The following is a 17,825-nucleotide window of genomic DNA, read 5'->3' as shown; positions in this document are numbered from 1 at the left end:
TATTCTGGTGATATTTTTCCCTCTTCTCCCAATCTATGAATAATAAACAGAAGGATGCCTCAGATTGGATGATGAGTGCCTGGCCACCAATATTCTGGTGATATTTTTCCCTCAGTCAATATTATTAAATAAGTTTACCTGGTCACGATCATCCTGCTGTTGTTGGAGCCTGCCATGAACAAATTGGTTGCTCCTTTTCCATTGTTGCCAGCACTGCAACTTGCTTCGGGTGCCCTAAGGTGGTGACTGGTCCAGTAGAGGTGCAAGCCTTTCTTTCTGAAGGTCTTTGGTGCCTCTTGGTGATATCTGAAGTTGGGGGCGGCGGGGATTGAACTGGCATCACATGCTGCTGTGTGAACTGGTGGTCAGCTGGCCTTCAGCTCTCTGGTTGTGCTTTGAGATATTAGTTGCGACTCATCGAACCTGTGGTAAATTAGCTGGGCCACCTGCTGCCTTCATTAGTTAATGATTTATGAAGTAATGTGATAGGATTGCACCAGCCCTGAGCCTAAAGGAATGCATGCACTTTATTCAGGATCTAAAACTCATGGTCTCCAACCTTACTCCAGAAATAGAAGACTATAAATGTCAGATGGATGCATTCACCAAGGTGGAGAAAATCACATTTTAATAACCTTCCCTGGTTATATTTTGCACTTGTCAACTTGGCCTCCCATTATCGATGGAGCAACTTTCATTGACACTGAGCTGGTCAATGGTCAGTTGCTTGTGTTAGATTCCCCGAGGGCTCAACAGGTTGAACCATTGAGTGTCTGAGCTATGTGGCCCGAGATAGTTCCAAGGCTGAGTGTTTATTTGCTCCTTTGTGCTGGGTAGCTGATGGTTACCCAGGCTGTGATACCTACAGTTCATAGAACTGGATTAATTAGTGGGGCATTGGATATAGCTCCTGCTCCAAATGTGCCTGGTGGTTAGAGAAGGCATTGGGTTTGACTTTGATGCTCCCAAGCGTGGTGATGCCAATGTTTGAAGGTCACCCAGTTGAGGACGGGTACTGAACAGGCACAGAGATTGTTCCATCCCAGAGTGACGCCAAGGCAAAGGATCAGGTTTTATCAGGACCTGGATGATTTGTACCTTGGCTTTCTTATTCAAGAGCTTCAGCACTTTGTTTTATATTGTTAAATGATCTCACTCGGCCATTACTTGTGAAGGGTGCAACTAGTGTTACCCAACTGCTATTCAGATTGCTTTGTGATTGAGAGAGAAATAGGGTAAACCTCTGGCGTCCTTGGGATGTGGTGCAGATTTTCTGGACAATTGGATGTTATTCCTATGAATACCCAAATACACTTTTATCTCACTTTATTAAACTACTGTATAACATATTTTAAAACTTTCCAGAGAAATTTCCAGTGAACCTGGTGAGGTTAAAGGGAGTAGAAAATATTCTTCACTGCGGATCCCGGCTCTGACCACAAACCCACCCATGTTCCCGACCCCAACTCTGGCCCCAGCTGTTTCCAGACCCCAGCTCGAGCTGCACATCTGCGTGTATTCTAGACCACACTGGCTCGCACTCCAGACCAATGTGCGAGCTGGATGCTGAACCATCAGCATTTACGAACAATCAGTTTGCTGGATGTTGGAGTTGTAATGGAGGTTCTGTGTGTAATGGGCTGGGTTTATGGCATCTTTTACATTGGTGAGAGATTGTTGTGGTAACTTGGATACTAAACCACCAAAATTAAATTGTGTGAGCTCAACCTCTGAGTTTCACAACACAGCAACTTGCATTTAATCTGGCACTGTTCAGATTAGATTAGTTTATTGTCATATACACCAGGATGCAATGAAATTCCTTACTTGCATGAGCTCACAGAGTAAAGAGTATACATGGTAATAATAAATACAACAATAACTACAATGATGAGTGCAAAACAGCAGAATGGTGCAAAGATTGTGGTGCAATCTGAAGCAGTGCAAAATAAGATACTAATGTGACAACAGCAGAATACTGAGAGAGGTAGAGGTAAGAGTCTGAGAATGTGGCAGCATCAGTGAGAAGGGAGTGTGAAAGAATGATTGGTTCAGAAGGTTGTTAGAAGTGGGGAAGAAGCTGTTCTCGAGTCTGGATGTCTGGGCTTTCAAGGTGCTGTATCTTCTCCCAGAAGGTAGAAAAGGGAGTGGCCCAGGTGTCAGGGTGTTCAGGGAGGTGGAGAAAAGCATCTGCATTTTCATAGCACGGTGCAGAAAAGGCTCAAGTTGCCTCAGATACGGCATTCCAAAGGCAAATACAGCAGATGAAGGAAATTTGAAATAAAACAGAAAATGCTAGAATTAGCCAGCAGGTCAGGCAGCACATGTGGAGTGAGAAACAACAGAGTTAATGCTTCATGTCTTTCATCAGAACCATGGGACAGCTTTAATGAAGCAGCTGTCCATATTGTGCAGGTTTACAATGGATACTCCGATGGCCAAATATTCTTGCATGAACTTATTCTTGCAAGCAGACCCCCTGCCCCGTGAGTTAGCTGCCAACGTCCACTGTTGAGGTTCCGGTGTGACCAGTCAGATAAAGTCTGTGGGACCAACCCCTGCAGGAGTCCGAGCCTTTAGAAAAAGAGAGCAAACTGCCAGAAGTGGAAAGATCTGAACTGCCAAGTGCTCCTGTTAGTTTCTCGTCCATCTCTGTACTCGGGACACCCACTGATTAAGCCTACCGCCCTGTGGCATTGGATGCTAGAGTCAGCACACCTCCCTGGGCTTTGTACCAACTTAACTGCCGTCATGTGGATAGGTGTGGCAGCTGGAAGACGAGTGTACAAGTCTTCATTTGTAAATATCCATACAGTGCACTAGAACACCAAGAAGTTCCCCCTCTTTTGAAGCCTGGGGAAAGTTCCCTTGTGGGCCTGGTTGCAAAAAGCAACACTGCTCCAACACTGCCGATTCCACCACGCCACCCCCCTCCTTCCCCCTCCACCCCCCCCCCCAAGTTCGCTCCTGAAGAGCAGCTATCTCGGATGAAGCGATGGAGGGCAGTCTAGGCCTGGAGAATGAAACCCCAGCGTCGATTACCTCCGCACAGTGAACGGAGGTCGGTGGATCAGGTTGGAGAATGTTTTGGGGCGGAGTTCGGAGTGTAACAACATCAGCACTGGTAGAACGGAGGGGAGGGAGGAGTGTAGATGCAGCACACTGGAGTCAATGTAACTGGGTGCAATCCAAGGCTGGAGGTCGAGCAGAACAGCCAGGCAGAAGAAAACAAACCTGTCGGTCTTTGCACTGGGTGAAGGTGAATGACAGACAACAGGCCAGGAATCGACATGGGATATGTAGCAAGTCACAGAGCTTTGATGTTTGCATACTTCGGGAGGCTGGTGTGTCGAAGGTCGAGCCCTTGGGTGTTGAAACCGCCGATCACTGGGAGTTAACTAGGAGTGGGGAAGTGGGAGCCTCTCCATTGGACTCCCTCGGCGCTTTGTAGAATTTAATTTTGAAACTGCTGGGAACACTCAGCAGGTCGGGCAGCATTTGTAGAAGGAGAAACAGTCAGCATTTCAGCTCGGACACCCTTCATCAGGGTTCAAAAAAGAGCAAAAAAAATAGTTTTGTTTTGATGTTGTGGAGAAGATGGTGAGAGGGATGGACAGGCATATTTGGGATAGGGTGACGACGGTGTTAGTTTGAAGCATTTTGGTAAGAGGAGAAGGCTGTCTGTTGTTGACATCCAAAATGCAATTTCCTTTATTCAGAAAAAGCCGTGTGGAACCAGCCTTATAAGTCATGGCCACCAACACTGTGATTCATCCTTAAGCATGTAGCGATGCACACCAAGCCGCGGAACTTTCTGTTCATATCATGCATTAAACCTTAATTTGGTGATTATATAAAGGTATGGAGTATAATAATACTTGCCTTTGAGGTTTGGTTGCTATGCAGCTGAATGCTAATTAGTCCTTTGTGTCTTTAGCATATTCCTATTTCAAATGCATCACTCACCACCTCTCCTGAAATAAGTCCTGCTCACTTATTATCCTTCCTCTTATTTAATTTTCTCTGGCTTCTAAGCTCCCAGTTTAGCAGATCCTTGCATGGATTCCTCGGATAATTTCCCACTCTGTTTCTGCCAGTATCCTCTGCTGCCCAGGTTCAGATTCCAGCCTCAGTCCCCTGCTTCCCAGTCCCATGACCTACTTTGAACCTTCCAATGCCCCAACACCACTGTCTAACACCCCCCGCCCCCCCCACCCCCCCCCCCCCAGCCCTGGCGCATTACCCTGAATGTTCTGCACCACAGCCCCGTGCCTGTCTAACTGTCCGTTCAAAGGATGGGGACTTTGCCAGCATTTAATTACCCATCCCCAGTTGCCCTTGAGAAGGTGGTGGTGAGCTGCTGCCTTGAACCGCTGCAGTCCTTGAGATGTGGGTATCCCTGCTATGCTGATAGGGAGAGAGTTCCTGGATTTTGACCCGGTGACGGTGAAGGAACGGTGATATATTTCCAAGTCAGGATGGTGTGTGGCCGGGAGGGCAACTTCCAGGTGTTCCCGTGCTTTTGCTACCCTCGTCCTTGCAGGTAGTGGTCATGGGTTCGGAGGGTGCTCTCTAAGGAGTTGCTGCCATTTTCCCCCTACCCCAGTTACAAGTCACACGCGTAATGTCACTTATTTTGGTGTAAAAAGACACAAAGCTGACCAATTTAGCACTTAGCTGGTTTGCACCTAATTTGCATAGATATTGATCTTGCTAAATTTGTTTGGCCTGGTGTTTAGCCAGACCACCACTGCCCCACTCCAGATAATGCCGGACATCCTTTTTTAGTGGCCCTCAAGTCACAGGAAATGCAGATTATTTTGGTGAAGCCTGGGGCCTACTTAAGCTGCCACGGCCCTCATGGGACAGGTCTGTGGTAGTGGTCCCACCTTGTTAGTGCAGAACTGGTGCAGCGGATGGTCGGCCCAGGACATGCAATGCTCCATGGGTCTGCAGCAGGGATTCTCCAACTTGGCAGTGGCAGTGGAGCAAGACAGGGATGACGTGAAAGGGGAATCAGCTCGGAGTGCAGCTCCTCCTCACTCCATCCGTAACCGTGAGACATTTTGTGTCCCATTGGCCAGGACCGCTCCCGTGCAGTTGCCAGTGGAACAGACGTCACCGGGGCCATCACTGACTCCCAAGGCCCAGAGGACACTGGCAATCAGAGCAAGGATCTGAGCAGCCTCTCCCTCTGAACCACGGGCAAAGGGACAAAAGGAGAAGAGCAAAGATTCATTGCCTGGCTGTATTTCATGGTGAGCAACTCACCTGGGCAAGATGAACATTCTTCCTTTCTGCTTGCCCTTCTTCAAGTTGCTGGGTAGCATGTGACCTTTTCTCTTGTGATCATTAGCAAGGTGTGACTTGACTGGGTAATGGGGGCAAAGGAAGGGAGGTGAGGAGAAGCTGGGAAGGATGCTGAGGTAAAGAAGCTGAAGACACTGTGACTTTGGCAGTTGCTGATAGAGCCTGGTACCTGGTCCCACCTGATTCCAGTAGGCTGCCAAGATTTGGCAAACCCTGAGACTGACACCAAAATGTCAAAATTACCAGAAGCTTGAAATTAGAAGGTGTAAGTGCTGGGAGTCTGCATGGGTCAACAAGCCTGCGAAATATAAAGTTAAAGTCCACCACCTGTACTTTCCCCACGCCTGAAATTGTTGGTCTGGATGCAGAGATCCTTCATGTTTCCTGGGCTGAAATATCCAGGATTCCACTGCCAAGGCCTGATTAGTGGCATTTAATATCTTTTAAATAATGAAGCAAATAAGTTAAACACATTTACATTTATAATCCTTCTTATTTAAAAAAAACAAACAAAAATTAGCCAAAAGCACCCCAAAAGGCTTGCATGTAATTGAGCATCACCACCTTATGGGAGACTCTAAACCTGCTGAGGTCCTGGTTGAGGAAGCACCAGCTGTCTCCACACCCAGTGTGCCAGGCATAGCCTCCATCTATCCGCAGGCGCCCTTTCTCCTGTAACACTGAGGTAATGACAGTGAGTCCTTGCCTCACAGCTCCAGTTACCACAGGCTCAATCCCGACCTCTGGTGCTGTGTGTATGGAGTCTGCACGTTCTCCCTGTGACTGTGTGGGTTTCCCTTGGGTGCTCTGGTTCCCTCCCACGTCCCAAAGATGTGCAGGTTTGTAAGTTAATTGGCCACTGGAAATTATCCCGTGTGTGTAGGTGAGTGGTAGAATCTGGGGGGAATTGATGAGAAAGTTGTGAGAATAAAATGGGGTTGGTGTAGAACTAGTGTAAAATGGTCAGCTCAGACTTGATGGGCAGAAGGGCCTGTTCCTGTGTTCAGTGACTGAGTCTACAACTCCTGCTGGTGTTTCTCACCACCACCTGTGTCAAGTCGAGTTTATGGTCATGTGCACTAGTACGGTGAGGTACAGGTACAATGAAAAGCCTACTTGCAGCAGCATCACAGGCACGTAGGTACAGACAACATACAGGATATAAATTATACATAAATTATACAAAAAAAGACTGCAAAAACAAGACCTTGGTGCAAAAATAGACATAATCAGAGACAAGTCCATGGTAGTGCAAGAGGTGGTCTGTAGTGCTCTGTTGCTGAGGTAGGGTTAGGGTTGTGCAGGTCAGTTCAAGAACCTGATGGTTGTAGGAAAGTAACTATTCCTGAACCTGGTGGTGTGGTGCTTCAGGCCTCTGTACCTCCTGCCTGACAGTGGCAGCAAGAAGAAGGTATGGCCCGATGGTGGTTATCCTCAATAATAGATGCTGCCTTCTTGAGGCAGCGCCTCCTATAGATGCTGTTATTGATGGGGATGACTGTGCCTGTGTTGGACCAGGACATGTCCATAACTCTCTGCAGCCTCTTGCATTCCTGTGCATTGGAATTGCCATACCAGACCGTGATGTAACCAGTCAGGATACTTTCAACAGTGCATCTGCAGAAGCTTGTTAGAGTGTTTGGTGACATGACAAATCTCCTTAAGCTTCTTAGAGGCACTGTCGAGCCTTCTTCATGTTTGCATCCATGTGCTGGGCATGGGGTGTTCCTACTGGTGCTGGTTGCCTTTAGTCTGCATCACAACAGCACAGGGGAAGTGTCCCCCTGAGTTCAGGTGTCCAAACCCCCAGAGTCACCCAAGTCACCCTGACCCTCAACAAAACCTTTCACGCAGCGGGTGGGAAAGTGGCTGTGAGCTCCCTGCACTGGCTGGCACACTTCCTGGTCAGGCCTTTCTCTGCCTTGATTGCCGTTGAGGTGTCGGCCTGCTTTCACCAGCCGGTCCTGGGAGACTCATGGACATGACTGTTAAAGTGCAAACTGTTTTTACTTTAATCTTAAAATTTACAAGTATAGAGTGCAATACATTCATATGTCACTGTTCACTGTGCAGGGCAGATCCACGTGAGTTACAGTCTATCAGCTAGACATCAATTTTCCTTCCACACACATTCCACGGTAGTGTAGCGGTTAACATAACGCTATTACAGTACCAGCAACCCGGGTTCAATTCCGGCCGCTGTCTGTAAGGAGTTTGTACGTCCTCCCCATGTCTGTGTGGGTTTCCTGTGGGTGCTCCAGTTTCCTCCCACATTCCAGAGACGTATGGTTTAGGAAGTTGTGGGCATGCTATGTTGGCGCCGGAAGCGTGGCGACACTTGCGGGCTGCCCCCAGAACACTCAACGCAAAGATGCATTTCACTGTGTTTCGATGTACGTGTGACTAACAAAGATATCTTATCCACGAGCAGTGTTTTTACACGGGTCACAGCCCCTCATTGCAATGGCGGGACAGCCCTAAACTGTGGCCTTTACCCGTGAGGACTTTGGGTGGCCGCACCAGTGTGCTCCTCTGCACATAGTCCTGGGCCATGGAATGTGCCTGTCTGCAACATTTGGTCACACACAGCTCCTCACACTGGAAGACCATCAAAAATCGGGCTTTTAAACTGCAAGCTGCTGCTGAGGCTGTAGTTAGCAGCAGAACATTGCCGCTGAATGCCTGCTCTGCTACACAGTGCCACACCCTGAAATGTGGGAAGCAGTGGTTTAGAGCAGCTTTCCTGTTTTGCTATTTTCCCTGGGTTTTACTGCCTGTCAGGCAAATCTACTTGTAAACCCACATGCTCCTCCTGCACATTAAAATTCTGGCCTAGCTTACAATTAGCCTGTTCTGGCATGCCCAGCCCCACCACAGGAGGATATATATAGACCAGGGCGATATTGCAGAAGCCACTTGTATCTGAAGCCCTGTGTGCTGCGTGACTCTCGGCAGAAGACACGTTCACATTTAAAAACCATTCTAGGTAAGTATTACTCTCCTTTTTTTCCTGCTGAATGCAAGGGGCGGTCAAATAATCGTGCCCGGTCCTTTAGAGTTGAGGTGTTTAAAAGTAAGCCTCCCAAACAGGAGGAGGACTGCAAACTTTAAGCCTTATTCATTCGTCATGTTTCATCAGCTGCAATTGACACCCAAGGGATAATCAAGCCTGACTTGAGAAACAAATTTGTCTCTCATACTGCCTGGAGTGCATGGTAGACAAGCTTTCAGTGTATTAGTTATTCGTCTTTAAAAGCATTAGAGTGGTCTTTAGTATCAGACTCGATTCCTGCAGTGCCTTGTCTCCGGTTACACACTGTAATGTGCCCCATCTGATGTGAAGTGTATGATCTCGGAGGTGAGCAGGGCTCGGACTTGTGCAGAGAGGTGCGAGGGATGTGAGCAACAGGCTTCAGACAGGAGAGCAGAACATTGTCACTGGCAGGTCCTAGCTTCCACAGAGCACAGCTTTCCTTGGAGTTCTTCTCCCCGTTTGGTTGTTTTGGAGGGAAATGTCTTTTACTCCTGCTAACGAGTGTCAGGCGATGTGTCGGGAATCCTGGGAGAGATGAGTTAGTCCCTTCAAGTCCCTCAGACTGTGCCCTTGCAGGAGGTGACTTGACGTGTTTAATGATTTGCTTTCCCTGCACCAGCCATATCATCTTATCACAGCACAAGGGCGCTTTTGAAATCCATTCAGTGTCTTTATCTTAATCATACGTGCCAGAGGGTTAACCCAATGCGTTAGCTCCATCTGGACGGGAGATAATTCAGCTCCTTTATACTGCCACCCTCAAACTTTTCTCAGCTCGAGTCCCCTCATCGCAGTCCAACCCACTCGCCAGAAGTTGTCCTGATTCAACCCTCCACTGCCCCTCCCCCAACAATCCTCCACTGCCCCTCCCTCCCCAATAACCGTCCACTGCCCCTCCCTCCACTGCCCCTTCCCCCAACAACCCTCCATTAATCCCCTCCCCATAATCTTCCACCACCATTGCTCCCGTCAACCATCTACCACAATCTTGTCCCAGTAACCCTCCATTGCCCTCTCCCCAGTCACCTTCCACTGTCCTCTGCCCCTCAATCCTTCACTTCTCCTTCCTTAACCAACCTCCCCTACTTACCTCCAGTAACCGCTCCCCAATATACTCCCAATCCGTCACCCTCAGCCCAGACCTCCCAAAGCCTGCACCACCCATTTGCCTCCACCAATCCTATCCCCACAGCCTTCCCCAACACATTTGCACCCTCTCCCATACTCCCTCTCCTGTGCTCCTTCCTACACCCCTCCCCATACCACCTTCCTGCCATTTCCCCAAGCATCCAAGCACCCACAACAATGCCTCCTGACCCCTCACCCAACAACCTTCCCGTCCCTCCCTTACATCGGCCCACCTCCCGTATGTGACTCCCAGCAGATAGGTGTAACTATCAAAGCAGCCAGAGCAGAGATGAGATCATGTTTTTAGACTAGAGATGTTCTGATCTGGTGTGTACAAGAACCAGCTTGACTTTGTTTGTTGCCCAAGTTTGAGGTTGTGAATTCAAGTCCTTTCCTGTGATTGTAACACACAATAATGGAGACAGTCCCCTAGGCCTATACTGGCTCCTCAAGAGATGAGTGTCCTGCTACCCTGCTCTTTCTGCGAAGCATTACACACTTACCCCCAGCCTTTTGAATTTATTAGTTAATTCTCCTCCCGCAGTTCATTCAACAAACACATTCTGGTCATTGGTAATTGGTTTATTATTGTCACATGTACTGAGGTACAGTGAAAAATTTGGTTTTGCATGCCATCATACAGATCATTTCACCACATCAATACATTGAGGTAGTACAAGGGAAAGGCAGTAACAGAATGCGGAATATTGTGTTACAGTTACAGAGAAAGTGCAGTGCAGGCAGACAATAAGGTGCAAGGTCATACTGAGGTAGATTGTGAGGTGAAGAATCCATCTCATCAGCCTGGGGGGCCGTTCAATAGTCTTATAACAATGGGATAGAAGCTGTCCTTGAGCCTGGTGGTACGTGCTTTCAGGCTTTTGTATCTTCTGTCTGATGGGAGGGCGGAGAAGAGAGAGTGTGTCCAGGGTTGGTGGGGTCTCTGATTAAGTTGGCTGCTTTACCGAGGCAGCAAGAAGTATAGACAGAGTCCATGGAGGGGAGGCTGGTTTCTGTGATGTGCTGAGCTGTGTCCACAACTCTCTGCAGTTTCTTGCCGTCTCGGGCAGAGTAGTTGCCATACCAAGGTGTGATGCACCCAGATAGGACGCTTTCTATGGTGCATCTATAAAAATTGGTGAGGGTCAATGAGGAAGTAGAGGCGCTGGTGAGCTTTCTTGGCCATGGTGTCTATGTGGTTGGATGAGGACAGGCTATTGGGAATGTTTATACCTAGGAACATTCTGGTGACAACAATTTAAGAAACAACATTTGGCGTCCTCTGCACATTTTGTCACTTATCATAAAATGTTTCCCTGGACGCTTCAGTTGAAAGCTCAGGCAGTGTCACATTGTTAGATTAGATATATTAACCACAGCTGTCTGTTCAAGTGATTATGAGGCAGGAAGTCAGATACTGAGAATGTGTCAGAGTGGGCCTGACTAAAAGTTGATTTCCTAGAGGGTTTTAAAGTCATGAGGGCTGAGAAATGGGATGTCACACCTCCTCAAATTATGCAAGCTGCCATTTCCTTGCGTTGTTAAATGTGTGACAAAGATACAAAAGAAGAAGTGAGGAAAATTTCTTCACACAAAGTTTAAGTTGAATGAAGCATTCTTCAAGGGAAAATTGAATAGATAGTTGAAACAGAGTAAGATAGAGGGCTGAAGGGAGTGGTGGAATTAGACTTGGATTGCTTCAGTAAAGAGCAGGGTGAAGCTAATGGACTGCTGGGCTGTGCATTTGTATCAGTTACTAGGAGGATGTTCTACATCTGATGGTATGTTGAATAGTAGCTTAGTGGTTAGGTTACTGGTCTAGAAATCGAGAGGCCTGGCCTAAAGATCAGCTGACATGTGTTCGATTCTAACATTGGCAGATGTTGACTTTAAATAGTTTTTTTCCCTTCCAGGTTTGTTTACAGTAGGGGTGAGTGCAAAGCCATCTGGTTCACCAATCTGTCGGCCTTTTTGGCTCCATGTGCCACACCCCTGAAAGCCTATCGGCATCCATCAAAGGCCTCGTTAACCATTCTTAAATGTCTCTAATTATCAGAGATTTTTGAAGACTTCAAATAGATTTAAATTTTTTAGTTCATTTTAAAATGCTTTAAATTACCAAGACTTTATTAAAACATAAACTATAGAATAATAAATAAACCACTTACTGGTACTAACCTTGTTAAACAAGCTCAACCACATGATTCAAATGAATGGGGTTGTGCCATTTACATCAGCCAGGCCTGGGTTAATGCACAGGGATCAGGTACGAAGTGCATCCATTCCCTCGGCATGGGACTTTTTGGCGATTCAGCCTGGACTTGCTGTCAAGTCCAGCACCAAGCAGCAGGTCAGACAAACCAGCTTCTTCTGTTTTATCTCTGACTTCCATGTTATGCTGCACAAGCAGGAGACGCGGGAGCGAGCTGACCCATACACTGCTGGTAGCTGGCTGTGTAACTGCACTCCAGGCCATTGTGCCAAGATCTGCTCTATGCAGGTGTATACACACACACACACACACACACACCCTAGTAACACATCGCCAACTCCACCCCCCCTCCCCCCCCCACCGCAGTTCCTGACAGACACAAGCACACAGTGGCCAAGTTGGGAGAGGTGTCTGACTGAATACAGACCAGCTCCGGTTCCAATTTCAGTCTCTGGTGCTGGGTAGCAACCGCAGCTTCTCCACAGAGAGGGGGAGGGGGAGTGGGAATGCCCGGGGTGGGGGCTATTCTCATCAGTTCCCGGGGCCTACAGCAGGTGAGCAACAGCATTACAAAACCAACACAAGCAAGAAGAGGCCATTCAGCCTTTCAGACCTGCTCCCCCATTCAGTAAGATTACAAACGGTGCTCTGCACCCTCAGTCTATGCACAGCTATTGTTCTCACCTGGATCCAAGTCTCCATAGCTCTGAGTAAAGATGCCTCTCCTGTCCCCAATCCTTATTCTGATGCAGGGTTCCAACCCGAAACGTCGACAATTCCTTTCCCCCCAACAGACGCTGCTTGACCTGTGACGTCCTCCAGCGGGTGGTTTGTTGCTTATTCTGATGCTGTTCCCCTGGATATGAAACTCTCTGGTCTGGGATAACAGCCCCTGTCAAGATCTCAAAGAGTTTATTAGGAGTTTCTCCTGTCCCCTCACCAACCTGCCCAATGAATCTCGATCAGAGTGCGGGAGGGGACAGGAAAGCTCCCTCACGGTGCAGACATTGGGAGAACAGGGGTCAATGCTGGCAGATCGGACACTTGCGTCCTTGAGTGGTAGCTGCTGACGCCACTGTGATGGAGCCAGAGCAGCCCGGGATCGTCCACACGGAAATGTCAGGATTTAACCCCCCCCCTCCCCCCCTGTAACTGACCCAAGAGTTGTTTTTGAGGGATTTCCCAATCACACACCACTGTTGGAATCCTCACAGACTTCAGCAAGGAAATATGAAACTCTGCAGATTTCCCAACAAATCTGGCGCAAAACCGACCACTGACTCTGCACTAGGCCAGACCTGTGGTGATTCCCAGCCTACGTGTTGGCTGGGAGTCACCCAACTGCACTGGGAGAGCGTTTTCACCCCATCGCTCCAGCAGTTCAAGAAGGCAGCTCACCACCAACTTTACAGAGGTTGTTGATAAATGCAGGCCTTGCCAAAGGAGCCCATTTGCCTGAATGAATGAAAAACAAGGCAGGAGGGGGCGATAACTCGAAGGTAAAGATGTCAGATAATCAGCAGCATAGGTGGGGGGAAAGGAGAGAATTTCCTTGCAGGCGGCTTGTTGAATGATCTGAAATATGCCGAAGAAAGGGGGCAGTGGAAGCAGGTTCAGCTGTGCCTTTCAAAGGGAGTTGGATGTAGAAAAGGAAAATTCTACAGGACTAAGGGGAAAAAGCAGAGATGTAGCAGCAAAGGACTGACATGGTCCTGGTGGGCTGAATGGCCTCCTGCTGTGAACAGGTAGAGGATGTGTGTGTGCATTACAAATCAGAGAGCGGCCCGTTTTTCTGTTCAGCCAGATTTTTGTCCCTGAATATGAAGAACGTGGATAATGATTCCCTTCCCTAGGTGGCAGGTTCCCACATGGACAGATCGGGGTTCCCCAGGGGATGTCGGGAAGTTGCCACTACTGTTACATAGCTTCTGATGCCTGGTTGGACTTTACCAATTCAACTAAAGCTCCATTTGGGCTCTTGACCTTTGAGCAAACAGCTGGGCCTAGGAAGGACTAAAGATAGCTTGAATCCCCTCTGTCAGGGAGGGGGCAGGGTCTGTGGGTGATGAAACAGTATCAAATGCAACATGCTAGTTGTCAGGTGTTTCTGAAGCAGTCCGTCCCCTTGCTTTGAAGAAGCTGCAAAAAAGAAAATCAAGTGAGAGCTATGTGTGGATCAGCAGACATAGTGTATCTGTGCAGAAGCAGAGCAGGGGAACCTGAGGACAGGGCTGCTGGAGGTGTGAGAGAGAGCAGAATATCTGCAACCCTGTTCATCTGAAAGGTGACCCGCCACCCTGCATCAAGTCTGATCACACCAGTTGGCTGACTCTGTCACTCCGGAGTCGTTTTAAGACACAGACACACAGATAGCTTTCAGTAACTGGAGGGTGACCCCTGCAGCTGGTCACTTTATGCCAGTTTAAGCTTCAGGATGAAGGACTGGAATCCTAATCCATACCTCTTGCTCTCCCTTTATTGCTCTGAAGTGAAACGGCTCAGGGCAAGTTTCCTTTGAGTGGAATATCTCCTGTGACAACTGATCAGCAAACCCCTGGCATTCAGGATAAGAAAATACGAGCGAATTGAGAGAGTTGTGTTCACATTTGCTGTCCCTGGATCTTTGTTGGACACCAGCCAAACCAGGGCAGGGGTTAGCAAATGCTGAAGGTGGCCAACAACTGAGCAATTCCATGGGTGGCAGCAAAGGGGAGAAGTAATTCACATGGGACACTCCCAAACATCCATGCACGATCTTTGCTGTTGTTTCTAGTGGCTGCTGACCCCACTCCACAGTGACTTTCACAAGAGACCCAGAGTAATTTCCTGGTGGTTGGGAGTCGGTGAATAAAGCAAATGAGGCAATTGGGTTGCTAAAAGAGGAAGGAAGAAGAACAGCTTCTGGCTCCATCCACACTAATTTAGATGCTTCAGTTTCCCCCTCTCCCTCTTCCCCATCCCTCCCTCTCCCTCCCTCCCTCTCCCTCTTCCCCATCCCTCCCTCCCTCTTCCCCATCCCTCCCTCCCTCTTCCTCATCCCTCCCTCCCTCTCCCTCATCCCTCCCTCTCCCTCTTCCCCACCCCCTCTTCCTCTCCCTCCCTCCCTCTCCCTCTTCCCCATCCCTCTCTTCCTCTCCCTCCCTCCCTCTCCCTCTACCTATTTGCTTCCCTGGCTGTCTCCTGATCTTTCCTAATTCACTTTCCTTTTCATTCTTTCCATCTTTATCTTTCTCAATCACACATTCTCTTTATCTTTATCACTTCCTCTTTTTCTTCCTCACTCTTCCCAAGTATCTGCCGTCAGCTTCCACCTCAAAACACTGCTCCTGGAGTTCATCCTTTCTCCCTCACAGAGCTGGTCCAGCTGGGAATCTCACGTCCTGGCTGCTACACAGCCACCCCCCTCCTCTCCAATTGTTCCTCAGAGTTTCCTCCTTTCCCAGACTGCTAGATCCTGCTCCCGCCCCCATCCCAGCTCCAAACTCCTACCCTACACCACCCTGTACCTTCCCTTCTCCCCCCACCTCAGCTCGTCCCCAACCATTGCTGCATAAGAGAAGACCCCACAATTGTCATCTCCCCTGGTCTCTGTGGGATCATGTATTGATACAGCATGGAAACAGGCCTTTTGTCACACTGAGTCTGTACCAACCATTAAACACCCATTTACACTAATCCCAGTTTTTTACATATGAATTCACACATCTTTGAGATATGGAAGGAAACCAGTGCTCCTTGAAGAAACCTACACTGTCACAGAGGGAGCATGCAGACTCCACACAGATAACACCAGAGGTCAGAATTGAATCCAGGTTGCTGGAACTGTGAGGCAACTAGCTGTGCTGTGGTCGTGATGAAGCAAAGTGCCCTCAAATCACTTAAATTTACTTTGAACCCATGACCCATTATGATCGCCGGCTCTGGACAGACATATTTGATCACATGACCTCCCATCCACACCTACTAGAAGGACAATATCCTCTCAAACCTGATTGAATGGTTCCTGACGGTCTCTTTCCAATATTTTTGAAACTAAAAAATTAAAGCAATTGAGAAAAAAAACACCAATTTTTATCTAATGCCTCTATAGTATTTTTCCTGTATTGCTCAGAATGTGGCCCAGGAGTTTAATCTTCAATGACTCGTGCACATTCCTTGTCATACCATTCTCTGCATTTTCTTTTCCCTTAACATTATCAGGGAACCACAGGGGGTACATCAGAGGGAAGCCACTCAATGCATCACTCTTGTGGTCGCTTCTCTGCTCTCTATAACTAAAACCTGAGCTCAGGCTAAGTTTCACTTGAAAGAAGGATTGTGTGTATAAAGCACCTGCCTTCTCTCCTGCTGAACATCCCAGAGCACTTTACAACCAGTGAAGTAGTTTTTGAAGTGACGTCTCTGTGGTGGTATGGGATCAAGGCAAGCTCCCACAAGCAGCAAGGTGTTATTGACCAGCTCGCTCTGTGGAAATTCAATCTCAGTTTTAATTCAGTGTCATACAATAAAAAAAATCTCATTTTCCTTCTGGAATGAAAACACTATAATGACAGTTTCTGGGTGGTTTGTGCTTTTGGAAAATTCCTTCAGGTGCTTCCTGTCCTCATATCTGGCTCGATTATTGTTGGAGGTAATGGATACATTTTTGAAAGACCAGGGGAATTGAGGGCTATGGGTCAATGGTATAGAAGAGGAGATGAGAACTGGGGCAGATCTGCTGTGATCATATTGAATGATGGGACGGGTGTAAGGGGCCGAATGGCCTTCTCTTGTTCCGTCCCCCTTGTGATTTGGGTGTGGGGAATGACATTATTTCCTGCGCAATGCTCCTTTTGGAGTGCTTCAGGGATTTTGGACTACATTGAGCTGGGTATGCCTGCCATTGAACCAACAACCATGATGAGTATTTCCACCCCGCTTTGGTGCCATTCCCGTGCACCGTGATGGAGTTTCTAACCAATAAAGGGACAGCATTTGTTGTTCCCTTAAATAACCTGCTCAGTGCACAACGGCGCAGAACTGCTGCCTCACAGCTCCAACCACCCGGGGTCAGCCCTGACCTCCAAAGTTGACTGTGTGTTTGCACGTTCTCCCTGTGACCCCATGGGATTCCTCTGGGTGCTCCGGTTTCCTGCCACCTCCGAAAGGTGTGTCAGTTGGTTAGTTGGCCGGCTGTAAATTGTCCCTGAAGAGCAGGTGAACGGTAGAATCTGGGGATGGGGTGGATGAGAATGTGGGGAGAACAAAATGGGATTAGTGTCGGATTAGTTCAATGGGGGCGTGACGGTTGGCAGTGATTCAATGGGCTGAAGGGCGTTTCCATTCTGTATGGCTCCGATGTGTTTTTATGATGTTGATGGGAGATAGTTTGGCCGAGGAGAGACTCAGACACCTCACCCTCCTGCAAAGTGTTGCCGTGGGATCCTTGAGCGGGTAGATAAGGCCAGGGTTTAACCCTTCACCTGAAGGCGCGTCAGAAGCCCCTCTTGGTGCCACACTCAAGTGTCGCCCTAGGGTTTTGCACACAGGTCTCTGCTGTGGGGACTTGAACCAATAACCTCCTGGTTAGGAGGAGGAGAGTGCTCCCTGAGTTGTGGCATGGGGAAGATTGAAAGAGAATATCTAGGATGGGTGACCTCCCTCATAAAGATATGAGGAATGATGGAAGGAAGGAGGCGGTGGGGTTCCAGCGGGAAGCTGGACAAGAGGAATGCTTCACTTGAGAGGGAGATGGCTCCCAAGATGCACTGCTGGGATGCTGCACATGCTCAGTGAGCGCCCAGCTCTGCAGCAGTGAGGCCCGTCAACACACCGGGAGCTGGAGTTGAGCTCTGGCAAGTGGCCGAGGAGGGTTGTCGGGGACAACACTTGCGAGTTGCCGATTCCGTCTTTTCAGTGCTGTAGAGTAGTGCTTTGAACATCTAGGCATGCTGTTGCTTGCATGTGTTAGCACAGGCTGCTTCACGCCTCCCCCCCCCCCCCCCCCCCCCCCCCCACACAATTCAGATTTCATGAAAAGAAAAGCTCCTGATTTCTAGAAGAGGGAAAGACAATTAACCCCATTTTGTTTTCTTCTGTTCTAGTCTGAGGGACCTTTGGCCACAGAAGATTTCACAATGTCAGGTAATGACTCCGTCTCTT

General features: G+C 48.4%; 1 protein-coding gene across 4 annotated transcripts in view; it reads left to right on the top strand.

Annotated features, from left to right (window-relative positions):
• LOC127582049 (adenylate kinase isoenzyme 1-like) overlaps nt 1-17,825 on the top strand; it is a 102,074-nt gene that overhangs the window by 59,447 nt on the left and 24,802 nt on the right. Inside the window, exons 1-2 of one of the 4 annotated variants that reach the window (XM_052037007.1) lie at nt 8,216-8,296; nt 17,768-17,807. In XM_052037007.1, the coding sequence (XP_051892967.1) occupies nt 17,801-17,807 (7 nt within the window). In that variant the 5' untranslated portion in view covers nt 8,216-8,296; nt 17,768-17,800. Of the gene's footprint in view, nt 1-8,215; nt 8,297-17,446; nt 17,519-17,565; nt 17,585-17,767; nt 17,808-17,825 lie in introns of those variants that run through there. The other 3 variants (XM_052037009.1, XM_052037010.1, XM_052037005.1) reach the window with 3 other exon arrangements.

This window comes from Pristis pectinata, chromosome 23 (genome assembly GCF_009764475.1).
Source record: "Pristis pectinata isolate sPriPec2 chromosome 23, sPriPec2.1.pri, whole genome shotgun sequence".
In the NCBI taxonomy this organism is placed as follows: domain Eukaryota; kingdom Metazoa; phylum Chordata; class Chondrichthyes; order Rhinopristiformes; family Pristidae; genus Pristis; species Pristis pectinata.
This window is presented reverse-complemented; position numbering and strand designations above follow the sequence as displayed.